General features: G+C 41.9%; 2 protein-coding genes across 3 annotated transcripts in view; one reads left to right on the plus strand and one right to left on the minus strand.

Moving 5' to 3' along the window:
• Nucleotides 1–7,536: 7,536 nt before the first annotated feature.
• Nucleotides 7,537–20,252, minus strand: LOC146499024 (uncharacterized). The gene is made up of 2 exons (XM_085138534.1): nucleotides 16,333–20,252; nucleotides 7,537–16,085 (listed from the first exon to the last, which is right to left on the minus strand). Exon 2 carries the CDS (start codon nucleotides 9,953–9,955, stop codon nucleotides 7,703–7,705), a length of 2,253 nt encoding a protein of 750 aa, XP_084994660.1. The 5' UTR covers nucleotides 9,956–16,085; nucleotides 16,333–20,252; the 3' UTR covers nucleotides 7,537–7,702.
• Nucleotides 20,253–25,085: 4,833 nt separating this feature from the next.
• The window catches only part of LOC146499025 (adenylate cyclase type 1-like), a 64,030-nt gene continuing 61,616 nt past the window's right edge, over nucleotides 25,086–27,499 (plus strand). The window contains exon 1 of one of the 2 annotated variants that reach the window (XM_085137661.1): nucleotides 25,086–25,914. In XM_085137661.1, the coding sequence (XP_084993787.1) occupies nucleotides 25,300–25,914 (615 nt within the window). In that variant the 5' untranslated portion in view covers nucleotides 25,086–25,299. The remainder of the gene's footprint in view (nucleotides 25,915–27,499) is intronic. The other variant, XM_085137659.1, reaches the window with a different exon arrangement.

Raw genomic sequence — 27,499 nt, forward strand, 5'->3', positions numbered from 1 at the left:
TTGAAGAAGCCATATGTGAGTATTATCCAGAAACTCTGCCATCTTCTCTGGGCCAAAGCGCATTTAAAATGGACTGAGGCAAAGTGAAAATCTTCTCTGTGATCAGTTGGATTGATATTCGAAAATTATTTTTGGAAAACATGGAAACTGTGTTCTCTGGACTTGGGAGGAGAAGTACCATATTAGTATGCAGTTCAAAAGCATACATTTCTGATGGTATGGGGGTGCATTAGCGCCTCTTTAGGTTCTTTAGCAGTTTGCACATTTGAGAAGGCACCATCAGTGCTGAAAGGTATTCACAGGTTTTAAAGCATGAAGTTTTATATATTCTATTGTGACTGAAAAATTTGCACATCATTGCATCTCCTTTTTATTTACATCCCAACATTGTTAGAACTGGGTTTGAACATCAAAGTTTTTCAAGCTTTGAAGAATTGAAAAACTGAACATTTTGAGACCAGAGGAGTGAAGCCAAGACCAAGTTTAAGAATTTAGAGATTTCTTTCATATTAATTTCCCCTCCAAAACCCACCACCAACTGCCAACCACCTTTTGTTGTGATCTGCAGCATGCATGGAGGCACACACGTCACCCCTGATTAGAACTTTTCTCCACAGCCCACATGATCTCTTCCCTTTTATTTAAAAGCTATTTAAAAGCTCTCACATTCTGTAATGTAAGCCAATGTTACCAGTCCTTAGAGAAAAAAGGTTTATCAACTAAACTCTACTAGGGCACTGTTGAACAGGTTAACCTTATGATCTGTTACCATTATATAGATAAAGGGTAAAAGCCAAAAATAACTACTAGTTTTAAAGAAGCAACAATAAAACAGCTCATAGACTAGTATATTTTTAACCTACTGCAGCACAGATGATGTATCGCTTTGAGCCAAATATCGTTCATACTTCTTTCATCCATCTAAAGACATAAACATGGCCATATTAATGCTATGTAATTGAGAATTTCTACTTAACCTAAAACCACTTTGTAAATGATATTTTTCATGCACAAGTGAGTTAATGATCTTTGTTACAAGTTGCTGTAAAAATATCTGTGCTATGTTTCCTACAGCCTGCAAGGCTTCTATTTCAGGAACTTCTATTCAACTGTATCACAGTAAAGAAACACAGTACAGCCGGTGTAGTCATTCAAGATGGAACATTCTCATCAAGTTAAAGCTGTAACTTTACGAACACACCCTTGCTTCCCAACAATGTCTTCACTTTACAAACATGTCTATTGTTCAGCTGAAATGTCACCCTTTTCACGTTTTAGTGTTGATATTTCTAGATATTTACTCACTCCAACCACATTCCCGACAGTTTCCGATTCACATGACTAAAATGGTCCCTTTTAGAGATAGAAATAAAAAAACACATGCACACAGATATTTTGTTTACTATTTGGACTGTGGTAGAGTTGCTGCTAATGTGTTGCTGTGAGAACTATATGAGCTATATGTGGAGTACCTTAGCAGAAGGAAGCCTGAAGCAATGTTGAGCAGCAAAGTACTTACATTAACTGCTTTCAAGGTTTTGGGCATGATTCAGAAATATTTCTGGAGGGTTTTACCCTTTTAATGTCTGAGCTGTTTTGGATTTACAGGACATTGACTACATGGTTTAGTCTCCAGTTCTCCATCGTCTGTTTTCAACAAACAAGCCCTTGTAAACCCACCCACACTACCTGGTCAGCACTTAATCAATGCAGCGTATGTATGTGTTATGCTTGCTTTCATCTGTTTGAAACCTGATCCCAGACAGAAGCTGAATTTACCCATCGGAGCTCACAACACACACACTACTGTGATGCAGTTTTTAGATTTTAGTCATGATCACTTAAAGCCACATCCTGTACTGGTTTCACCTATGTTAAAAAAGGAAAAGAAAGAAAGAAAAGAAAATCATCACAAAAGAAAACAGGAGCATTTTTGGGGAGACACTAACAGCAAGAATCATCTGACAGTGAGGAACTGTCAGATGGTTCTACCATAAAGTAATGCTTCAGTCTTAAATATGATCCTCCTATTTCTGTAAATTGGCAATGTACCACAGGCCTTCAAACTGGCAGTAGTTAAACCATTATTTTGAAAACCAGCAGTCTTTGCTAATTATAGTCAAACTCCAACCTTCCATTTATCTCAAAAATTCTTAAAAGAGTCGTTATAAAACAGCTAAGTGATTGGCTGCAGAGGAACGGTTTATTTGAAGAATTTTAGTCAGGTTTCAGAGCTCATCACAGTACAGTAACACTGTTAGTGAAAGTTACAAATGATCTTCTTGTGGTGGCCTCTGACAGTGTAATCATCTTTGTGATTGTTCTCCTAGATGCTTCCCTTGGGCAGCAGCATTAGAAGGCATACATTTTCACTACTATGCAGACGATACTCAACTTTATCTATCCTTGAAGCCAGATAACACACAATAATTCAGGAGACAGACACAGTCTCTGCTTTCTGGATGAGGCTTCAAATGTTCCTTTTTGATGAAACTTAGAGGTGGTACAGTGGCCTTGAATCCTACCTTAGTTATGGTGCAAGAGGCCTAGACTGCTGGAGGGCTGCCCATGATGCATTGACTCACCTTTGTTCACCCACTCTGTGTTTATACACCACTGTGCATTTAATCATTAGTTATTATTAATCTCTTCCTCTCTTCCACACCATGTCTTTGTCTTGTCTTCCTTTACTCAACCCCCAACCAGTCGCAGCAGATGGCTGCCCCTCCCTGAGCCTGGTTCTGCCGGAGGTTTATTCCTGTTAAAAGGGAGTTTTTCCCTCCTATTGTCACCAAAGAGCTTGCTCATAGTGGGTCATCTGATTGTTGGGGTTTTCTCTGTATTATTGTAGGGTCTTTACCTTACAATATAAAGTACCTCGAGGCAAATTTGTTACTAATATAAATATAATTTAACTGAACTGAACTGAACTGAACTGAACGGAAAAGCTGCAGAAGTGACAAGCTAACAGTAAATGGTTTGGTTAATAGCAAACATGTAGCTATAGTGCTATACCAATCATCCTTAGCATTATTTGGTTTCTGTCATTTCCACTACTGGTGTATCATGTTATTGTGTCCCCAGAAACACTTCTGTTGTGTTTTGTGAGGTTGATCTTGACCTCTCAAGATCACCATACAGTACATTTCATGTATTTCAATGAGATCAGGTTGAATCTGGGAGGTTTTTCAAGCTGTCGTGACCTGTATTTTCTTATAAAATCCTTCAGCACATCTATCCATGGAGACATTTAAAGCATTATTTGCTTGGGGTTAGTATTACCAGGGGACTTTATGTAATTTAAAAATGCACCTCCTTCATCTGTGTTTGATGTTTGCACAGAATGAACAAAGTCCATTTTACATGGATTTACTGATATTATCTCCAGATACGATGACAAATAATGACTGGAACGTGTCTGGCTGCTGGACACTATTAATATGCTATTAATATTGAGCCTGTTGAAAGACACCAAACTGTTCCTTAAATGCTGCCATTTATGTCAAGCAACTTATCATCCTCTCTTGGTGAATTTGAGCTTGCTGTGAATATAAATGGGTGTCCATGCTATGTAACAAAAGGAGCCTTATAATTTCCCTATACCAGGCTACTTTGTTGCTGTGAAATTTGTTGCTGTGAAAAGAAGAGGCGACAACTGGCAAAGCAGATATCTCTACACTATGGAGTCACTGTAATAGGCTTGTTTTGGTGTTTCAGCCTAAGGAGGGCATTCTTAACTTTCATTCAGACCTCTCTGAATCTCATACTGAGAGTTCTAGAAAAAGGTTACCAAATACATGTTCAACATGGATATTTGTCTCCTTAATATGTCATGGAGTAATAGAGGACTAGTTGACGTAACTGAGGTCTGAAAATTGGAACTGTTTATAAAAATGGCTGTAATGCCTAAGCTACTAATTTTTCTTAAACCCCTTGAGTTAAAACTCGAAATTGGTGCTCAAATCACATCTTGATTGTGGTTTGTGGTTTACCGAGTTAAAATTCCAAAAACAGTGTAGTTCTACTAAGGTATATGTTAACAACTTGCACATATAAAACATATTCCCACAGGAGAGAATCTATTGGTAGCTGCTTCAGTTGCTCCTCTCTAAGTTGAGAGAAATCTATCTCGGTTCCCACCCACTTCCCATCACCAGTGGTTATTTTTCCTGTTGTAGCTTGAAGTTGCCACAGTGTCCGCCACAGTCTATCTGGTCTGCGCATCTGTCATGGTACCTGGGCTTGTGACCCAGTGTTTTGAGTCAGTAGGTGTCCTAGTTTTGTTTATTATGAATTCTGCGGTTGGTTAATGTTTATATAGTTTGATTCATTCCTTTGGTAGATTTAGTCTTGTTATTATTCCTTGTATTGAATAATTCCTCCCTCGGTGTTCCCCATACTCTTGTGTCTAGTTTCCTGTGTTAGTTATTGGTGTGTCTTTGTGAAGTCAGTTTCACCCTCTCTCTCTCCGTCCCCTGATGTCTCTGTCCTTCAGTTCTGCCTGTCTGTCTGCCCAGTGGTCTGTCTGTCTGGTTTCTCTCGCCCTCTCTGTCCCTCGCTTTTCCGTCTTCCTAGTCTTGTCTCTGTCTCTTCTCTCTGTACCCTGTATTTAGTCAGTCTATATCTCAGTGTGTGTTTCTCATGTTTCCTGTTTTATTCTGACAATCTCTTGCCCTGTGTGCATCATGTTCAGCTTTGCTTTCCCTGTCTTGTCAGTTAGATTATGTACAGCCGTGTTCCCTGGGTGTTTCCTCTCTGCTCTGATTCCATATTGTTTGTGTCTCCCTCCGCCCAGTGCCGCGATCTCCGTCTTGTGTCCTGTTTGTTCTTCAGTGTTTGAATACATGTGTTCTTGGCAGTTTCTTCAGTAATAAAGCTATTGTTAAATTCAGTCCAGCCTGAGTCCTTCATTTGGGCCCAGTCTGCCTGCTCCACACAGCATCATATCATGACAGAAGATTGTGACATCGTGAAAGGAAAGAGGAAAAAAAACCCCTCTAGATTCAGACATGTCAACAAAGGTGAAGTGTCTGAAGATACTGATGCACAGGACATGTGAGACCTCACTCTGCTTCAGTCCTTCGCCCTGTTCATTGGGTTTCCATGTACAGTTACACAAGCTCTCTACCTCTGTCACCAAGTGCTTCCCACCCATAAAACAAGGGCTCTCAGTAGCAGAGAAAGGGTCTGTCATGGTCCCCGCACCTCGCCAGCTGACAGCAGTCAGGTGCTATGTTTTGTGTTGTTTGTTCTCCTCTCTTGCCTCTGCTCTCTTTCTCTCTCGTCCTCTCCCACTCTCTTTCTCCTGCCGGGGCGGAGCTCAGTATGGGCTCCCGCCCCTGGCCCACGCACCTGGGAATGATCAGCACACCTGCTGCTGATTACGAATCAGAGTACTACTTAAGATGGCGAGTCTGCTCTACTCGTCGCTGGATCGTTGAGCCATCAGCGTCAGTCACCCTGCAAACCTGTTATTTTGAACTCGTGAGTACTTGTGAACCTGGAAGCTGACTGTCTCCCTTTATGTGTGTAGATCTCCCCTGGACCCTGAGCAACTGCGACTGAGTGTGTGCAAGACGAGTGGTGGTGAAGAGAGGAGCGGTCGTCTGTGTATGGAAAGCCCCCACCCTGGACTCCTTCCCCTGTCACTCCTGGACCCCGAACCCCGACCCTTTTCCCGCACACCTTTGTATATATATTGCACCTGTGGGAATCACTGTAAATAAATTCACTTTTGTTTGAAGGAACTAGTGGTCTGCGCCTGAGTCCGCTTCACAAGCCGTGACAGGGTCATGTGCCTGGGTCCCGAGACCTCACTCTGCTCCATTTCCAAAGATATTATTTCTAGTGACTCTTCTGTTATAGTGTCTGCCAGTGTTTATGAAAGGTGTTTAACGACCCATTGTCATTCCAAATGAATCTTTAGTTTCAATGTTAGTAAATCTTTTGTTTCTGAGCTGTTTGATTAATCATCTTCAATTTCTGTTCCTGAAATATGCAATATTGCTGAATGGCCTAATAATGCAAGTAAACATATTCTTGAACTAGCTAATATAAAGGAGATGTTTAGTGTTTTGGTGCTGACTTGTTCTAAAACCATAACCTACTCTCAGGTAGCCTCTTTAAAGACTCCACTCACAAGTCCGGCAGTATTCTGCTTGTTTCTGAAATCTGTAAATCTGCAAATTCTGGTAATGATTTGGACATTTCTGTTCCCTAGAGGAGGGGTCCAAGTGTTCTATTCTGCTGTCAAGATAACTAGCGACGAGTTAAAGTCCTCTGTTTCCAAACATGATTATTGTAAGCCTGTCCATTTTTCTCCAAGAGAGTAAGTGCTGTGATTTGTTTCTGAGCCAGACAGTTTTAAGTGTATGTTTACTTTTGATCAACCGCATCAAGGAATTTAGGGAATTTCAACCAGGTAACACTGTGACTGCTTATCAGAAACCTCATTCTGATTGTGTTTTTCAGTCAGCTCGGTCAGTTTCAAACAATAAACTAGCCCCCTCAGAGATTGTTTATTGTACTGCTGTGAAAGTTGTTCCAAAGACACCTTACTTTGCACTGCCTTCACCCACTGGAACTGTTTTTAGTACTTCTAAGCAAAGACTTCCGAAACTGTTTTTGCACCATTCCGTCCTCTCCAAGACTGTCCACTTATCACCACCTGCTCCATTTAAGTTTATTCTCAAGTTACCCCCTGAGCCTTCTCCTATGCCTGTTCCTGCTTCCAGGGTGGCTAGGGGTCAGCCCATCCCTGTCCTTGTTGCCAGGGCAGCTAAAGCGCCGTTGGTTCCTGCACACGTACCTGTTCCGACCGTGACTCAGCCAACTTCTGCACCTGTACCTATTCCTCGGGTAGGAGTGACTGGTACCCGGTCTGCTCCAGTACCCATTCCAGTTACCAGGGTGAGGCCAGCGAAGACACAGTCAACCTCCGCACTCGTACCAGTTCCTTGGGTGAGGTCTCTGTGCCTTAAACAACAAAACAAAGCAAAAAACCCCAAAACACTTGTAGGGTGTTGTTTATTGACCAAGTCTCAGAACATGGTTGTGATCTGACATGTTTGAAAAGATCCACAGTCAGACGTCAGAGGCCAGACTCAATAAATCAGACTATCACATAAATGAAGTAAATACTGTTAGATTTGTATTGTTTATTGTCATTTATGCTTAGAAATATTTAACCATATATGCTTAAACCTATCAAATACCACAGGTAGTCAGGAATTTTAACATAGACTAAGTTTACAAATGTCGAAACTATTTTCTTCTTCTTCTCTAATTTTTATCTCCCAAAATGCTGTTTTCGAGTGTTCTTTTGCAGAAATTCGACTCTTGGTACACTAAAGACCCTAATTTCCCTCGAGTGCATTTGGTGTATTGTATAACATTTAAGACTTTACAAACATTTCAGGCATCTTTTGAAATGCACTGCTCTCCAAGTATGTCAGCGGTTGATTACAGGGTCGGGTGCTGAGTAATCTTCTCTCACTGTACTGGTTGAACCTTTTCTGCCTTTTACATATAATCAAAGGAGCTTGCAAAGAAAAGCGTCTGGACTTCTTTAGTTACTTGAAGACGTTTCACCTCTCATCCGAGAGGCTTCTTCAGTTCTAAGGTCAAATGGTGGAGAGTCCCAGATATAACCCTAGTGGGAGTGTCCCCCCACAGAGGGACAAAAGGACCCCCTGATGATCCTCTAATCGCCTGAGCCAAGGTGTGGAACTGGGTGTGGGTCCCAATCAGCCAGAGTTTCGGGTGATTTCATTGTGAAACCTGGCCCCACCTTATCATGCGAATTCCTGAGGTCAGATGGCCCAGGGTGTGAGTGGGCCTTAAGGCGTCTGGGAAGGGATCTCAAAACTGGATTATAGATGGCAGAGAGTTGGTGTCGTAAACCACCGCCTCTGTTCAAAGATGGTCGCTCACAGTGGACATAGATGGCTTCTTTCACTCCTCTTTCAAACCATCTGTCCTCTCTGTCCAAAATGTGAACATTGGCATCCTCGAAAGAGTGTCCTTTATCCTTAAGATGCAGATGGACAGCTGAATCTTGTCCTGTGGAGGTCGCTCTTCTGTGTTGTGCCATGCGCTTGTGAAGTGGCTGTTTGGTCTCTCCAATGTAGAGGTCTGGGCATTCCTCGCTGCACTGTACGGCATACACCACATTGTTAAGTCTGTGTTTTGGCGTTTTGTCTTTCGGGTGAACCAGTTTTTGTCTGAGTGTGTTGCTGGGTCTGAAGTACACCGGGATGTCATGCTTGGAGAAAACCCTCCTGAGTTTCTCTGATACACCGGCTACATAGGGGATGACAATGTTGTTGCGCCTGTCCTTCTTATCCTCCCTCGCTGGTGTCTGATCTTCTTTTCTGTGCCTCTTTGCTGACTTTAAAAACGCCCATTTAGGATAGCCGCACGTTTTGAGTGCTTCCTTTACATGTGTGTGTTCCTTCTTTTTCCCTTCAGGCTTAGAGGGAACATGTTCTGCCCGGTGGTGTAGGGTCCTAATTACTCCAAGTTTGTGTTCCAGAGGGTGATGGGAGTCAAACAGGAGGTACTGGTCCGTGTGTGTGGGCTTCCGGTAAACTTCGATGTTGAGGTTGCCATTCTCTTCAATGTGCACAGCGCAGTCCAGGAAAGGCAAACAGTCATCCTTCGTGTCTTCCCTGGTGAACTTGATGTTTTTATCCACAGCGTTGATGTGCGCAGTGAAGGATTCCACTTCTTGTGTCTTGATTTTGACCCAGGTGTCGTCTACATATCTGTACCAGTGGCTGGGTACTCTTCCTTTGAAAGAGCCAAGAGCCTTCCTTTCCACTTCCTCCATGTAAAGGTTGGCTACAATAGGTGACACGGGGGAGCCCATAGCACAGCCATGTTTTTGTCTGTAATAGCCTTCGTTGTATTTGAAATATGTAGTGGTGAGGCAGAGGTCTAACAGTGTGCAAATCTGATCGGGTGTGAAGTTGGTCCTGTCCTCCAAGGAGCTGTCTTCTTGTAGTCGTTTTCTGACAGTCTCCACTGCCTCCATGGTGGGTATGCAAGTGAAGAGAGAGACTACATCAAAGGACACTATGGTTTCATCTGGATCCAGGGTAAGTTTCTGGACCTTGTCAGTGAAGTCGGTGGAGTTCTTGATGTGGTGTGGGGTGTTCCCCACGAGAGGAGCAAGGATGTTAGCAAGGTGTTTTGCAATGTTATAAGTGGCTGAGTTTATGCTACTGACTATGGGTCTGAGTGGGACAGCTTCCTTGTGGATTTTTGGAAGTCCGTAAATGCAGGGTATGGCATCCCCTGGGTAAAGGCGGTGATAAGTAAGGCGGTCAATGATTTTGTCCTTTTCCAAGTCTTGAAGGCAAGCTATAACTTTCTTTTTGTAGCTGCTTGTGGGGTCTCGCTTTAAGGCTTCGTAGGTATTGTTGTCACTGAGGAGAGTAGTGATCTTTGTATGGTAATCTGTAGTGTTTAGGACCACGGTGCATCTTCCCTTATCCGCTGGTAAAACAGTGATGTTGTGGTCTTTGCTCAGGGAAGAGACGGCCTTCTTTTCCTGTATTGTGAGGTTGGACGGAGGGACTTTGGCACTGGAGAGGGTGGCTGAGACTTTCATCCTGATTTGCTCTGCTTCTGTCTGTGATAATTTATTAATCCGAATGGCAGATTCTGTGGCTGTGATGAGGTCCACTATGGGCAACTGTTGTGGAGAAATGGCAAAATTGAGACCTTTGGCTAATACTCTCTTTTCAGGTTCAGTGAGATTCCTGTCTGAAAAGTTCTTAACCCATTTCTCCTGACTGTCTTCAGGTGTGTTTTCTTCTATGGGTTGTGTAGGTTCAGATTCAGAATGAGGAGTGTGTGTTTTTGAATGCAAGGTGTGAAATTTCCTGCGTTGTCTTTCTTTTCCTTTCGAGTGTTGGGCCCGCTGAGCCTTTTTTACATATAATATATACATTGTCCTTTTTAAAAACAAAAAACAAAACAACACTCCCTTTCTTTGCTGTTTTGCTACAGTGTGCGTATTCGTATTTACAATATGTCTTCATGAATGCATTTGCGTACAAACATAGATAGATCTATGTTTCTATCTGTGTTGGGTAGGTTAACTGAATTAAGATGACTGAGGCTGGTGCTCTTCCCAATCGCCCCAGATTGGGCTTTCGGAGTCAAAATCCTCCAGGGAAGCACTAATCCCTGACTGTCGGGAGCAATTTTTATTCCGTAAGCAAAGCTTTCTCGCTCTATCTCACTCTTGCTTGCTCTCTCTCTTGCTTCATTGCTCTATTTATAGCCCTCCTAAGCTGCTCTGTGTTGTACTGTTTACATTTAGAGCCCCCACTCTTTAGATTTAGAGCACCCCCGCCTCCTTTTGCTTGCGGTCTTCCCTTGGTTCTTCAGCTGAAGAAATAAAAGCAAGAAAATCTCTACTGACTAGCATTCTCCCAAAAAAGTAGGGGAGGAGATGGGCAGAGAGATTATGAGAATGTGTGCTAGACAGATAGAAGTTGAGAGAGGAGAAGGAAAGACAAAGACGAGGAAGATGTGAAGTGACAAGCAGATCTGAATGTGTATTCAAGGCGGTTAGGCAAGCTGTCTGTGTTTGAGTAGACGGATTGTTATAGAAAGGAGGAAGAGGCTATGTTTTGAAGGAGAAGGGAGGCAGAGATTGTTTATGTGAAAAATGACGACAAGTGATTGCATCTTTTATGTTTTCCAGCAATTGGAGAGTTTTATAGGAATAGTTTCAACAATTTTTAAAATTCTCATTTGCTTTTGGACTAACACAGATTGATACCAAACACTGATTACATTTGCAGGATCTGTCATGGAGTACATTAATATAGCTATCCTGTTTTTGTTCAGAGGTAACAAATATCCTATTCCCTTTGGACTTCTAACTACCAGTGTCCAGGAACTCCCCAAAAAAATAAGGGTTCCTCCAGGTCTTTGCAGCTATCCATGTTCCTATCAAAGATACAGTCATGGTCAGAGGTTTACATAGAGTGGGGCTCGAGTAGAGCCACTACTCCTCCACATTGAAAGGAGGTGGTTAGAGTGGTTCAGGCATCTGACAAGAATGTCTCTTGGGCAGCACCTGGGTAAGGTGTTCTATGCATACCCTACCAGGATAAGGACTTGGGAAAGATCTAGAACACACTGAAGAGATTAGCTTTCTCAGCTGACTTAGAAACACCTTGGTGTCTCCCCAGATGAGCTGGAGGATATGGCTGGAGAGAGGGAGGCCTTGGTTTCTGTGCTCTGGGTGTTGATGGATGCACGGATGGATAGAATTATTGTAAACACGCATCTTTTGTTATTTTAAAAAACAAGATCAGGCAAACCTGTTTGAATTTAGGGCGTGGAGATTAGCACTGTTGCTCACAGCACAGAGGTCCTGACCTCGATTTCACCACCTGGCCGGGCCTTTCTGTGTGGAGTTTGTATATTCTCCCCGTGTTTGGATGGGTTCTCTCCAGGTAATCTGGCTTCCTCCCACAGTCTAAAGACATGCAATTAATGGGGTTAGGTTAATTGGTAATTCTAAATAACCCATAGGTGTGAGTGGCCCATGGTCGTCTGTCTATATATGTCCAGGGTGTACCCTACCTCTTGCCCTATGGTAGTTGGGATAGGCTCCAGGCCCCCTGCAACCCTGACAAGGATAAGTGGAAGAGAATGGCTGTTTGAATTTTTATTTAGATTTTTCTCTAATACACACGGGATCAAATGTATATATACAGGAGCATGCTGATGGCTACTGAAAGTGTCTGGCTGAGGTGCAACTTCATAATGATATGAATGATGATTAGACATATGACGTTTAAATAAGACTTAGCACTACTCCTGCACAAGATAATGTCCTCACAGTAATACCAAAAGACACATGTGATGGAAACAAGGAAATCAATGACAATGATGATGATGCAGTATAAATAAAATTGAATTGAACTGAATTTAAATTAACTGAATTAAATGTCTGTTCCTGATATTTGCCTGTACATAGATGGTGAACAAAGAACGAACTTTAATGGTCCATTTATTATAGGATTTATTTATTTTTTCTGTTAAACAAATATCTGTACTTTTTAATCTTACATTTTCAAAACAGGCTTGTTACTTTTGGTTTAAGGCATTTAATGGGAGCCATTATGCCACGTCACTGTGGGCCTTCAAACATCAAGCCGTTTTGAGCCCAAAGAGTAACACATTAAAGACCGTCCTGTTTGAATATTAATCATCAGCAGATGTCGCATAAATAGAGTGCCGAAGTCAGGGGTTGCAGATGTGATACTTTAGCATCTAGCTAGCCCTACAGAAGATGAGCAGGCGTAGATGGAGTAATATTTTTTAAGTTGCCGGTAATTTCCAATGCAGTGTTTCTATAAGCTCAACAGACAGAAAACACACAAACTGTTTATGTGGAGTTTGTCTCACAGTATATTGCTAACAAAAGATGGAGATTCAATCAGAGAAGGAGAAAGATAAGAAAGACAGGACAGGAAGAAGAGAGGTGATATTTAAATGTTTAGTTGTATTTGATACACTGGGTCTGCACATGTGACATGTGATATGTTTTTTTATATTGTGAAACCTGCTGCAAAAGAAACTGAGGCAGACTGACGGTGTTATTTAAAGGTTGCATGAAAATATTGCAGGATAAATGGGTTAGTTTGCTGTACCGTGACGGATTCAAAATAAAGAACAGTGTGTGACTGGTACACAGTGGCTGTGGTGCTCATGGTTTGGTTCAGAGTCGGGTTACATCAAGTTACATTCACTGAATTCCACCTTCATACCAGCTGTATACTGTCTAGTATGAAGACACCATAAACAGTGCCAATGTAAAGGATGGAAATCAGACAGGACAACTCATGAAACATCTGCTGACATCTGGTTGAATTCAGTTGTGTACATCCACAGAGAGCAGCAGGTCAGCTGATCACACCATGTGTGAAAATCTACTGAGCTCTCAATAGAAAACATTCCCACACTGAACCATTACATGTGATTTAAGTGTCCTCCCACCTGCTGAATCCAACTTTAACCTCTTCCCTACTCATTTTCCTGTTTAGAGGCAATGTCACTCTCTACAATGTAGGCAACAGAAAATAATCTATAAAAATGTCCTTCTTTTTCTGACCACCTGTTTGAGCACTAAGGATTTAGTCAGTGGCCTTTAAACCTCACCCACACACCAGTTAGCGACTGGTTGACAAAACCTCAAAACAATAGGTTCACCTACTGGTCTTTTAAGGACTTTCAAGCACATTGAATGATAATTCTGAAGATTAACTCTAGATATATAAATCTGAGTTAATCTCAAATTTTTGATAATTCTTGTCATTGGAATCGTTCAAATAATCCCCCCCCCCCCCCCCCCCCGTTTTAGCAATTTTACTGTTACCTTGTGAAAAAATATGTGTATTAAAAAAAGAAATATAAAATTATGACATATATTTGACATGTGTTTAGTCTAGGTAGGCATTTAACCACCAGACATTTTAGATAAAACTACAAACATTTCTCATTGAAATTTGGGTTATTCTAAAAAAAGACCCTAAACATGTATTTTGCACTGTTGCAAAATAAACACTTCCTTTATCGGTTGTGATCTACTGGATGAGAGTGGCTATGTTCAATATTTTTTGTTGTTGTGGTCAACAAACCCCACAAAAACACCAAAATGACAAATGTGTACACTGACCTCCCTAATCTGTCTATATGGCTCTGAGCTGATAGCTTTAGTTCTTTATAAAGCTCTACTCAGACAGTCAAACACCAATTTGGGGAATATGAGCAGAGTAATCAACATTCATACTCTATTAAAATATCTGGGGCAACAAGATGTGAGACTAACTTAAATACGCTTCAGTGTGTGGTCACTGAAATAAAGGGAACCAGTTCAATAAGTAGCACTTTAATGTATTTTTTATATTTTGTATTCCCCTGTGACACAAAGCACTGAGATCATCAGGCTTTAGTTGTTGTTAGAATTTCTTTGATGGTCTTGGTCTCTCCCTGAAATTTGCTAACAATAAAATAAACATAGTATATATTTAGATACATTACTGTCAAAAAATACTTCCCTAAGGACATCCAGATTGAATACAAAGGCTTCTGGAGCCTTTGTATTCAATCTTGTGGAGGTCAGCTTGCCCCCCACAGCTAAGAAGTAGCAGTTTAAGGCAGCAGCTAACATTTAGCTCATTATGTAAATGCTAATCATCAGTTGTAGCACCGACCCCGGGGCTTTAGAGATGCTCAGACACAACTAAGGCTGGCAAACAACACGCTGCATTAACAATTCTCGTGCACAAACAAACTGATTTATGGATTGCAAGGATTCGCTGTGCTAATCTGTCAGTTTTGTTCCCCGCACACAGAAAAGCAGCGGTGATGTAAACCAGTTATGTCATTTAATAGGATGGAGCAGCCTCGTCCTCTGTGTATTTTACACTCAGCTGAGGCACGCTTCCACTTGTGTTTCTTGCCCAGTGTCAATAACGTAATCAGATGTGGTGCTCGCAGCTGCTCTACCTGTGAGGTTGTAAGTGTGTGTGTGTCTGTTCAGAGAACAGGCAAAAGGACATGATGCAGTATTTGGGCATGGAAATGGCTCTGTTAGCTCCAGTGTGATAGACTTGAGTGAAGCTGCTTTTCTGTGAAGACGTTGTGCTCACATTAGCTAAACTGTTTGAGAACTGCAGAGCTGATACGTTTTGAATATGTAGCCATAAAACCTTCATAAGAAAGATCATTAGAGGTGAGGACATAATTTTGTCTTTGCAAGAGGTTTTTAATTAAATATTTTTATGTAGCGTTTTGTAAAACAGAGCGAGAAAACATAAATACAGCCAGCATGAAAAGCTAAAATAGATCTGCAGTTCCTTTAGTAGCCACTTTGTCGACTCCGGCTGCCAAAGTGAGTGAGTCCTTGCAGACTCACATATTAAAATGAAGTGGAAAGTCATTTCAGTTACACGTGAAAATTTGTTTGTTGCTTGACCTAAACTGGTTCTCATGAGCATGTTTGTTTTGTTGGAATGTTTTTAATGTGATTGTCTGAAGAACAATATCAGAATAAGAATCATCTTTATTTGGCCAAGTTTCTTTAAACAAACAAGGAATTTCACCTTGTGCATACAAAAAAAAAAAAAAAAAAAACAATACAAAAAAAAAAATAGAAATAAAAGTAAGAAAAAATAAGTTACAGAAAGTCTTAAGATACTATTCAAACTTTAAGTGCAAAACTGAGTAGTCAATGTACATATGGGCATTTGACCTGAATGATAACAGTGGGTTGTTTTCATTTTGGTAGATGTGTGTGTCTGTGTGTTGCACCATTACGAACAAGCTTGCTAGTCTTAGCTGGTGTCCCCACATTCTTGTCCATATATGGTCACGTCTGACTCTAAAAACCAACACAGCACCAACCAAAATGCAAACATTAAGGCTCAAAATTGAGTTCCAGAAGCAGTGCATGACATCACGAGGTCCATGTCCATCTTTTAAATACAGTCTTTGTAGAAAAACAGATTTTAAATAAGTCAAGGACTGGCTGACTTCTAAGCTAACTCTTGTGGTCTGATGACCACAAATGCACTAATACATTGTACATAAATTTAATCTGGTGGTTGCAAGCCTAAAATGTGTCAGCACAGGTTAAATGTCTCAGCACCTCTGTACAGCAGCAGTGTATCCGAGGCTCCACAGTTCTACTCAGCTGCCTGTGTAGTACGCACTCATTAGTTCCTCCTCTGCCAGCTGAGAGCTCTGATCTGCAATCATTGATTGGAATCAATAATTCACACCGCCGCTTTAATATTTGATGTATGGAGCTATAATCTGCTGGGGATAAGTGTCAGCGTTAAGTGTGAAACACATAGCTCCTGGTGATAATGAGTATTTGTGATCATGTCCCTCGCTCTCCCTCCTCTCGGTCTCCAGTGTGAGTGGTTTCAGAGTGGCACCGAGGCGCTGCTGAATATTTGATGTGTCAGGCTGATTGTGAAGTTGACCCCAGATCACGGTCAACGCGAGTTTCTCCAGCTCCTGCATTGATCCGACTGTCCACCCGCCACTCCCTCAACCAAAAAAATAATTAAACTGTTGAACTGCACTCTCTGAACAGTAACAGCAAAAAATACTTTCGACTCATGTAAAGATCAGGACTGTAAAATTTGAACTACTATTGCAGTCATTACAGCTTTATTAATTCTGAGCAGTTTTGGGGGAGAACTTACGGGGTGTGATAAAAATAAAAACTTCTGCAACCGTAAAAAATAAAAAAAAATATTCCTGATTTTAAATTTGGCCCACTTTTCCTCTCACCTTCATTTCCACGTGCACCTCTGGATGTCAGGGTTCCTGGGTCGTTGACCAGTGTTTTCAGTTTTGTCATGTTTTTCACTTCCTGTTTTCTGTGCCAGCCTATCGCCTGTGTATTGTGTTCCAGTTATTTCCATTTCCATATTTCTCATTAGTCAGACTAAGTTCAGCTGTGTACTCACCGGTTTCTAATCACTCATCATCCAGCGTGTATTTAAGTCCTCAGTTTCCATCAGTTCATTGTCGTGTCATTGATGTTGATGTCGTCTTTTCCGCATGTGTGTTCAGTCAGCCAGTCAGTCGTTTCAGTTCATGTTCAGTTCATCCAGCCTACAATAAAACACCATTATCCTGCACCATAAGTCCAAAGTTTGGATCATCTCTTCCTCGCCCGCACACAACAACCTGACACTGGACAGCTTCCAGAACTGGTGGAAGATCAGTTTAGACCACCACTGGACTTCAGCCTGGATATCAAACTTTTTCTGGGAGAAAACATCAACTTTGATGCCAAACTGACCACAGCTTCATGTTGGACATCTTCACTGCTGATGAGAGCTGGGTTTGAACATAACACATACAGTTTGGGTCATTTAGGAAATAACCTCAACTGAGATGTGTGATGTTGTACACTAAGAGTACGCTGAAAATATGTTTTGTTTTGTGGTTTGTAGTTATAGAAATAAATAGAATATTTGCTTTAGCTCTGTGTGACTTTGTGTTCTTCTCTAAAACTAAATTCAAATCGAATTTCATAGGGTGGCCATGAGGTCCCCTTCAAGACCTTCAAGGTCATGACATGGTAAATAGACTGGTTCTTATATAGCGCTTTTCTACTCAAGCACTTTATACAACGTGCCTTACTCACCCAAGCACTTCTTTCTCTATCTAAGTGTTTTCTATCTAACATTCACATTCCAATGAATTCATTTTGAGCAACTTGGGGTTCAGCATTTGCGAAAGTTACTTTGACAGCTGGGGATCAAACCACCAACCTTGTGCTTAGTAGATGACCTGCTCTACCTGAGCCAAAGACACAGCATCTTGCCTTTTATTCCTTTTTAAGTATTAAAAAACCCCCAGCTGACTAAAAGATTGGACATAAGGACATAATATTTTCTGTCATTTCTACATGTTAAGATTTCCACAAATTAATTTTAAAATCAGAGGCGACCACACTTTTGAACTTGTAGCTCCTAAATGTTGGAACAGCCTTCCACAGCCAGTCAGGCTGACTGAGCTTGTGATTTATTTTGAACGACTGCAGAAAAAAGATTTCTATTGGAGGTTGGCTTTTCTATAATATTTCTCGCATAGCTTTTGTCTGCATGCTAGAACAGGTATACTTACCTTCAGTGTGTAGTTTTTATTCAAACTGTGAAGCACTTTGTAACTGTGTATTGTAAGTGGTACTATACAAATAAAGCATTAGTTTAGTTTATATTAACATCCTTAAAGTTCTCCTTACGCTGCAACAAAGTTGCTTAGGTTTCTGTTGTAAATCTGCAAATACAAAGAGGATAATAATCTGAACAGCTGAAATCAGATTCCAGAAACATACTTCACCTTCCTCCGAGCAGTCTACAGCTCCAGTAGTCCACAGACAATGACAATTAACTTGTCTGATGTCTTACTGATGCCACCATGGGTAAATTTGTGTCAGTTTGCCTCTTCGCATAGATTTTGTAATAATGCTGCATGAAAACTTTGCTTTGTATTTGGTGCGAACACACTGTACAGTAATACAGCATGATTTATGAATCTGCTTCTTCTTTACGCTTCTGTTTTTGTTTGTATTAGAAGGAAGAAATCATTACTTGGTAACAGGTTAAACACTCAACAAGTCAACGTGTTTGAAAGGAGAGAACCTACAGCGAGCTCTTGGTGACATGCCTGTGTCAGCTGTTGTTTCTGTTCGTATTTTCCCATGTCTCCTCTCTGGGATTCATCCTAAGCATTCAGCTCTGATACAGTGGGCTTCTGCATTAACAAACAGCAGAAAATGCCCTCATACATGGCGAGTATTGGGGATTTTATGCAGATTTTGGAATGCAGATACTGTGTTACAAGTCTGGATAGTCAAATAGAACAGGATGTCTTTCCTGCTAAGGGAGAGGGGGAGCCACATGAAGTGAGTATGCATCCTGCTGTGCTCTGTGTGATTGAGACAATTGTGCTGTTTCACAAGCTTCACTGAAAATAGGAGTGTGAGCAAAATCCATTTACCTTCTACTTGAGAGAAATCCTGCAGCGTATTCCACCAGGATGACCTTAATCCTACTTTGGAGTCCGCTGCGGTTTCACATGCACCTAAAAGCAATAGCATGGAAGAAAGTCATTAGGCCGCTGACGGCTGCTCCACAGGGAATTATTATTGCCATCATCTGCCATATGGTGAAGCATTATTTAGTCACCGGGCCTCAGAGGTGTCAGGACAACTGAAAACCTTACTTGTCTTTCTAAACAGCAGTTGTTGATTTCTTTTTATCTTTTAGCTTGACAGGGAGATTTTAGCAGTCACTTGGATTCACAAGGAGATGTATCCATCCGGGATCACATTCATGTTTTAATCTTGTTCATGTAAAAATTCCCTCACAAGCACTTGGAGGGGAAATTCAGAAAAAAAACCCACTGACAATCTGGCAGGCTTTTTTTTTAACTTTCAAAAACGCAACTGGTGCCATATGAAAGACTTCTGAAACTGTATGTGTTTGCACTAGTGTGTGTGCGTGTGTGTGCAGAAGTGTGTGTATTTAAATGATAGTTGCATTGGAAATGTTTTTCTGCTTCCCTCCGACGTCTCTTGCTGAGGGAGATGAGAGGAGCTGACACACAGAATTAAAAATATCTCTCAATAACACTCCCACACACACACTGTAGCCCAGAGACCACACACGCACACACACACACACTTTTACAATCGTACACACACACACATTCTAACACACAGCCTACTGCTGAAGACTCTTTTTTGTGTCTCTCTCTCATCTATTTCATTTCCTCTCTTGTGCATATGGATGCATACGTACAATCTGCTGGCTTGAAAAAGACATTAAAGCAACAAGATTGAAGTGTCAATGAGATCTTTAGATGCTTTTTTATTACAATTTAAGTAGGTTCCTATTATGTAAAGATGGAAGAATAAAATCACTTAGGATTGCAGGGAGATTATGCGGATGATGGTGCTCACAAGGTCCTTTAGTGGTTGTATAAATGCCAGCGTTTATGTATGAGAGCAGGCTTCTGTGTTTGTCTATTTCTGTCTAGCACATGAGAAGCACGGAGTTAATTGTATTTGTATGAATGGCAGCAAGCAGGTTTTTATTCATGAATGCAAATAACGTTGAAGCAGCAGCAGCACCCACCTCAGCCCTGGTGAAGAGCTCCTATTCATGAATTTACTTAAGAGACGCTTTATCTGTCCCTGTGTCTCCCTGCCAACTGGCTCCAATCGCACACACACAGACAGACATCGGGGCCCCACGACCAGGAAATCACCTGGCTGTGATTACCAGAGCAGAAGGCAGCAATCTCTGCCTCACCTGGTTTGAGACGACGCTGGGTTTGCTCTGACATTTTCAAAGTTAATAGCAAATTTATGGATTTACCTTTAGAAGCATAGCTTCCCCTGCATGCCTACATCTTCCAACGCCACCTGTGTGCTTTTGTGTTTCCTTTTTCTTTTTTTTTTTTGCGGTAGTCGGCCTCAAGTTTTGAGTAGTTCAGTCACTACTGAAGCTTCATTCTCACCGCACGTACTTCATGTCACATCCTCAATCCTCAAAATGTCAACAAGCACAATGAGCCAGCAGGGCAGGGCACTGTGGCACCCCTGTGCAGATGGATACGGACACAAACACATCGGCTGCACTCATCAGCTCAAACTACCTGAAAGAACATCAGACGGGAAAAGAGAGGGGGGGGGGGGGGGGGGGGGGGGGGGGGGAGACAGCAACACACGGGAGACTAAAGGATTGGGAGAGGGAGCCAGGGTGTCAGATTGGGAAACACCTCAGCAGCATATCAGTCACAACTGCTAGCCTCACTGCCTCTGTTGCCATGACAACAGAGGACTGTCAGGCATCCTGGAGGGAGGGACGGTCCAAAACATCTGCAGCTGTCACTTACTTCAGGAGAGAGGGGAAATGGAGCCAGTGTATGTGCTGCCTGACTGCGGTATCACTTCATTTCAACGGAGGAGATGCTAAAGAGGAAAGATGAGACACTTTCAATGAGCCAGTTGAGATGTGACGATAGAAAATAATTCTGCATTTTCTGCTCCAAAACTACTTAAAACAGATCCAAAGCTTGGACTGGTTAAATAATATAACACAACATACAAAGGGGGTGTATCTCAGAGTGTTTTATTGCAGAGTAGGCTACATAAAGAATGAATGTGGCCACAGTGACATCACTTATTGCTTTTAGGGTCTATCTTTAGAAGCGTTGGCTTTAGCATTGTAGTCGCTGCTATGTTGATTTCTTGGAGACAGAAGTCACCATAATGGCAGATGGTGGAGTGCTAAGCTAACAGCTAATGCTACCAAGCTTGGTTACCTAGCTACAACCGCAGGATGTACCAGCAAAATGAACAGATATCTGGTAATTATTGCTAAGGGGGGGACACAAAACAAAAAGGGGTCTAGCAAAAAAAAGTTTGGGAACCACTGGTATACAGGAACATCTTTGCCAAGTATGGAAGCCCTGAGATCAAAATAGGATATGCCCCACGGCGTGGTTAAGAATGAGCAAGCTAAGATCCTGTGGGATTTCCAGATAAAGACAGACAAAATAGTGATGCTTAATCAACCTGACATAGTAGTGGTGAACAAGCAGAGGAAGATATCTACCCAGTGAAAGCAAAATCAGGAAAAAGGAACATGATAAACTAGAGAAACACTAAGGGCTTAGAGAAGAGCTACAGAAGATATGGATTGAGAAGGCAATGAGAAGGTAGATGGGGCACTTAGGGTAGTGACAGAACCCAGGAATGACATCCGAGATCTCTGTCCAGAAGAGTGCAGTCCTGGGAACAGCAAAGACCTCCAAGCTCTCAGGTCTCTGATAGAGGACTTGAGCTTGAAAGAGAAAGACTGCCAGCAGGACACACTGGGAATTCTATTTTATGCAATGATGGCATAGGGAGGACAACATGGTTTTTATCAATAAATGGGAACTGTTTGCCCACCCCCAGTGATTTTCCCTTAGTTTTTATGATTAGGAATTCTGACTCTTACTGTCAATCACTTTGTGAATAAATAAACATGAATAAATAAACAAACAATACACTCAATAGAAAAGAATAAAGTGGGTTTCAGACACTTGAGCTGTGAGTAAAATAGCTTCACTATCTGTAGGTTATCTGCAATATTTAGTGTCCCTGGTCAAGTTTCACCTTTATACTGTTTTTCTAAAAGCACCTCTCATGACTGATTTCCCATATGTTGCAACTCATTCCCTCATCCCGAGGTTGTTGAGAGCAGAAAAGGAAGTCAGCTATATTGCATCCTAGCAGGGACTGAAGAATCAAGAGCAGTGTGTTTTCACTCTGTTGGCTGGCCCACTAGACATAATCTTTCTATTCTCGCCTTAGAATACAGTCAGATTGTCACTATTGATCTCAACACCGCAGTCTATTGATTACAGGCGTGCTGGACGATAGTGGATATTGACCATGTAGTAATTGACTGTGCGCATGTAGAGACTTTTTGTTAAGGGAGCCCAAAGTGCTTCACATTGACTTCTTCATTGATGAACCAGTTGGCTGACTTCTCCAGAGATCTTAGCAATCTAAAGCACACGTTCAACAGCAAACAAGGTCATCAGTGAGGGCACCAAAACACCTGCATTTGTCCTCTGAAGATATGTATGTGCACTCAGCAGCGGCTTTTTTTAGATTTTAAAAGCTTGTTATTTTTGGCTTTGTCTGATATCACAGTTGCTGAGAAGATGCTTCACACTGCTGAGGAGAGTTTATGTATCATTCCTGGGCAGCCACATACAGAATTATGTTTCTTTTGCTTAGGCCATTTCTGAAGGACGAATGTAACCCTGATATGATATAGCCTCTAGCCCAGCTTTTACCAGTGTTTCATTTGGAAATGTATGCACATAAGATTAGTTAGAAGATTGTATGATAACAGCCTCAAGGCCTGATTCACTACTATACTAAAAGGAAGGTGCGAACCGAGAAAAAATTTAATGTGAGAATTGAAACTCTGTACAGTAAAAAAATTAAAATTATATATATATATATATATATATATATATATATATATATATATATATATATATATATATACATATATATAATTTTATTTTTATTTTATCTTTTTTTTGGGGGGGGGGTTATATATATATATATATATATATTTTTTTTTATTCTTGCATGTGGTAAACCCCCATCTTTTCTCACGACCGTAACATTAAGAGAAGGAATGACATGGAATGAGATCACTGGTGCTGTCTTGTGGTGTCTGGCACTGGAACTTTGGTGGTGGATCATTTAGATCCTGTGGATTGTCAGGTGGAACCTTTATTGATCAAGCTTGTTCTGGCACATACATGAATGCTCAGTGGGAACGTGCTCCAAAAGGAACCAATAACTTTAACATTCTTGTGAAGATCAGGTCAGTGACTCAAATTAGTGGATGTGCAGCCTAGCAGAAGACTACAAGCCACATGTCAGTCAACAAGGTCATGAACCTAATATTCTGTCTTAACAGGATCCAGATGGCTCACCTATTGTTTTAAAGTAAAAAATGTTTATGAGGGTCACTGCTCTTTCCAGACTTTCACATTGTCTCTGTTGTGCATGTGTATTAACACATCCATATAATATACACATCACTAACACGCGCACACATGTTTATGTTTCATAGCAAACCTTTGCCAAAGACTCCTGCTGAGCCATCTGCATATTTCACACCAAATTCAAATATTTCTCCCCTTTGATATGTAATTTCCAGCCCCTGCATGGCTTCATTTTTCCTGCTGTTAATCTTTGAGTTTTATATATTTACATATTCTTTTTTAGCTGTATTACTTTCACTAATTCAGGCCATTATTCTTTTCAAAATGGATCTGACAGCATGGAAACTAACAACAAGAACAGCTCAAAGCATATAAAATCTTTATATTTGATCTCTGTTTGGATATATGGACATTTTTAGGTGTCATAGAGATCTGGGTTCTTATATTTTTATACATTTATATGTATTTTTTATATTTTTAAGCAAAATATGTCCTGTCAGAGTGTTTCCGATTCAGCAGATGCTGCCACTTTTCAGGCCTTTAAGCCTTTTACTCCATTCTATTATAAATTAATACGCAGTTATTCCACAGTAAATGGCCTTTTACTTCAGAGCTGTGCCTTCTGACGTGGAGGGAAAGTCCCCCTTACGAGCTGTCCTGTCTGTACAAGTCTTGAAAAAACATTTACTTAAGCACTAATTGCACATTCCACCCCATTACAACTTGGCAGGATACTTTATGACACAGTCCACCGCCTATTAGTGTGGAATGACAACGTAAGAGGTAGCGATTTTGATACTCTATAATACAGCCCACATTCTTATTAGTAATGTACAATTATATTGTCAGAAGAAGAGGTCAGGGAAGAATACTGCGTAATTACATAGTAATTATACACGAAAGCAATCATTGCTTAACAAAATACTTACACTATGGCCTGTATTTCTTTTCTTTTCAAATCCACGCTACTTCTTACTTCAAACAAACAAACAAACAAAACAAACATAAAATACAGACGTTAGAATTTGTTTTTCCTTTCCTTTAGAACTGCCCATTACTCTCCTAGTTCTACTTTAACTGCATTCTAAGCATTAACATGAACCAGAAAGGTACATTTAGAATAATTCCGCGTTAAATGTTGGCGAGCTGTACAATAACTGTATTGAGTGATGAGTGTTATGAAGCGCTACCTGTTCTTTTTGCATTGTGCTTGTTTAGCGATAATGATACGCTTGTTGTACCACGATCCCACCTATTAATGTGGACAAGAGCTTCGAAACTTGAAGTGCAAACTCAGACTCAAATTAAATTACCTACAGCGCAATGCACTAAGATGCGAATAATTATTTACGTTTCTGCAAAAATGCGCCACATTTTGATTTTAATTCGGGCTATTTTATCCCTCTGCGGGATTACCACCTTGTCTGCTTAAGCATCATTTTCTGTTAATTATCTGTGTAAAACTGGCGCTTGACTGCAATAAAACACACGAGGTGTGGAGCTGCGGGAAAGACCAAATTATTGCTATATTGGAACATCCACGGGTGCAGCTGGTCTATTTATAGCTGGGAACTACATCAGCTATGACTGCAGACACTGCGAGGGGAAATCACCAGCGCTGTTTCTGCCGCTGTCTTCTCACCCAGCCGCTGACATTTCACCGAAGTGAATGAAAAGCAGGAGAAGATCGCGGTGCAGAATGTAATGTTTACTCCGTGTCCCACATGGGGAAAGTGCACGCGGGGGAAAAGGATGATTAAATTGTTTTGTTTTGTTTTGTGCGTGTGTGTGTGTATTGAATGATGCCCACTGAACCTCGTGGCAGTGTGTTTTGATTATCACCACGAGCGTGACCCAACCGCTGAGCCCCGCTGAAGCGCAGGATTGCTGGTTACCCTGTGTGAAACGAGGCAGGTGGTCTGAGAGAGAGAGAGAGAGAGAGAGAGAGAGAGAGAGAGAGAGAGAGAGAGAGAGAGCAACAGAGAGAGAGGGGAGCGGGGGGGGGGGGGGCGTGCGGCACACACTAGTCGGGCTACTCGGCAGATCAACAATCGTCAACCTGTGGGTAGAGCGCGCAGCGCCCTGCTGTGTCCTCCACTGCCACCCTCTTCCTTGTGGCGCCGGCCCCGAACCTCGGACATCCGGGACGCACGAACCGGGAGATGGTGCCGGTTCGATTCCCTAAAAGTTGAGCGGCTCGTGCGCCATCCCCGCTTCATGAATGGCCGGAACATGGAGGAGATGCCATTCGAAAGAGTCAAGACGCGGCGGAGGAAGGGTCACTGTCCGACCGGTGCACCCTTGGGTGCCATTGCCTGCGAGGACGAGTTCAACAGCCAGGAGCTGGAGGCTCTCTTCCAGAACTACAACCTGAAACTGGAGCAGACCGCCACCCTCAAAGCGCTGGCTGTGCTCATCGTGGCCGCGTCGTCGCTGTCCCTCGTAGAGCTGCTGTCCAGCCCGCGTCTCACCTTGTCCAAGGGCTCCAGCCCGGTGCACTGCGTGGTGTTCCTGTCGCTGTTCATCGTCACCAATGTCAAGTACCTGCAGGTGACGCAGCTGCAGCAGATAGCGAAGCTGGCCCTGCTGTTCAGCTTCACCTTCGCGCTGCTCTGTTGCCCGTTCCCGCTGGCTTTGGGCACGTCGGAGCTGGTGAATGCCGCTGCCCCTGAGCAAGGCGTGTGGCAGCTCATGCTAGTCACTCTCGTGGCTTACGTGCTGCTGCCGGTGCGGACCCTACTGGCCGTGCTGTTCGGGGTGATGCTGGCGGCATCCCACTTCATCGTCATTGCCACGTCGGTAACGGGGAGGAAGCAGAGGCTATGGAGACCAGTAAGTGCTGCACCTGCACCCCGATCAGTCACCCATCCAACTCGGTTGCTTAACAGTGTCTTCACTTAAGCAATGGGCGTATGCAGGTGGCGAGTTTGAGTTCCAACAACTTCTGTCCAAGTGTGCTTAAGCAGCTCGCTCCTGTGCTGCGTGGGAAGCTCCTAGTTGGACTGTGAAGTAACCGCATGAATGTAGACTGGTGCCGGGAGGCGGCATGCTTACTCAACCGACATTCCCAGGGGGAGAAAAGGTTAAAAACATTGTTAGTGATCGATTTTAGCTGCGAGGCACTGTAGTTGTAAAGCTGGAAACGAGCACTTTCACTTTTGCGCACCAGCAGTAATGAAGTAGAGGAGGAGCTGTTCAACCGCCGGTGCTGAAACACAGATCCTACAGGGTCCAACATACAGCTCAGCATTAGGACAGGGAAATAGATTGTAGATAAAAGTAAGAACAAACAAACAAACAAACAAAAAACACATCCTTAAGCCTTAAATATATATATAAGGGTATTTATTAATATGGTTCCATGAAAAATTATCTTTTGTGAAGCTGTGTTTGCTGCTTGTCCAGTTCACAGCACAACAACACTGCTAAATCTTTGTGTGGAGATCTACAAGGACGCAGTGTTCACCAAACAATAAGCGTAGAGTAGAACAATGGTCCTGACCTCTCAGAAGTAACACACTCAGGAAAAGAATGTTACTGCACCTTTAGAGGTATAAACAGCTCATCACTGAGGAGGTACCCACTAAGATGACATACTTGTAGTCTTTGCGGGGTGTTCTTGTGGTTTATACCACACCGGACACCGGGGACCAGTCTCTAACCACAACTTTTGAGTACTTTTTCCTGTATATTAATGCATCAGCATAACAACGAGATGAAGGTGCAGAATTAAGTACAGGATTCCCCCTTTATTTAAATAGGAAACCTGTTTGGAAAAATACATGTACCTTTATAGACGTTTAAGTTTTTCCTAACCTTTCCAGCTCATGGCCTCTGCAATGTCTAATGAACACACATGACTTGTTCAACCAAAGAGCAATCTTTTTCTCTCTTTTCATATTAGAGATCCGAGGGTGTAAAATCACCCGGTAATCTGGGAAAATTGAATTTCCTGTTAATCATTCCTCACACATCAAATTTATCTTCTGTCTCAACCCCTTAATTGGAAGCCATCGTGCTAAAGCTGTTTGATTATAACCCGGACTAAAGCAGTTTTTGTTTAAGAGGTTGTAATTTGCTGGTCACAGAACAGAGAATGTATCACTCATGCAGCTGTGCTGGGTTACACTGCATGTCTGAGCTTTCACCTCTGACCCTATCGAGAATCAAAGACATGGACTGACTACAGGGTTCAATCTCCAAAGTACGTGTTGGATGGGATCGATAACCTCTATCAATAATGCACTTTGTCTGCCAGCCATTCCTCTGTAGAGCTTTTGATGCTTACCTGACATTAATTTTTTAATCCTGTGTTGACCTTCATGTCTGCCATTGAATCTGTCCCATGATCTAATCTAGCAGTATGCACAGCAGACACACACGTAGTCTTCAAAACAGCATCTGGATGCTGCCAGCT

The sequence above is a fragment of the Neolamprologus multifasciatus genome, chromosome 17 (genome assembly GCF_963576455.1).
Source record: "Neolamprologus multifasciatus chromosome 17, fNeoMul1.2, whole genome shotgun sequence".
Classification (NCBI taxonomy): Eukaryota; Metazoa; Chordata; class Actinopteri; order Cichliformes; family Cichlidae; genus Neolamprologus; species Neolamprologus multifasciatus.

Excerpts from the sequence above, each read along its gene's own strand:
- LOC146499024 (XM_085138534.1), bottom strand. The coding sequence starts at position 9,955 with ATGTATATATTATATGTAAAAAAGGCTCAGCGGGCCCAACACTCGAAA.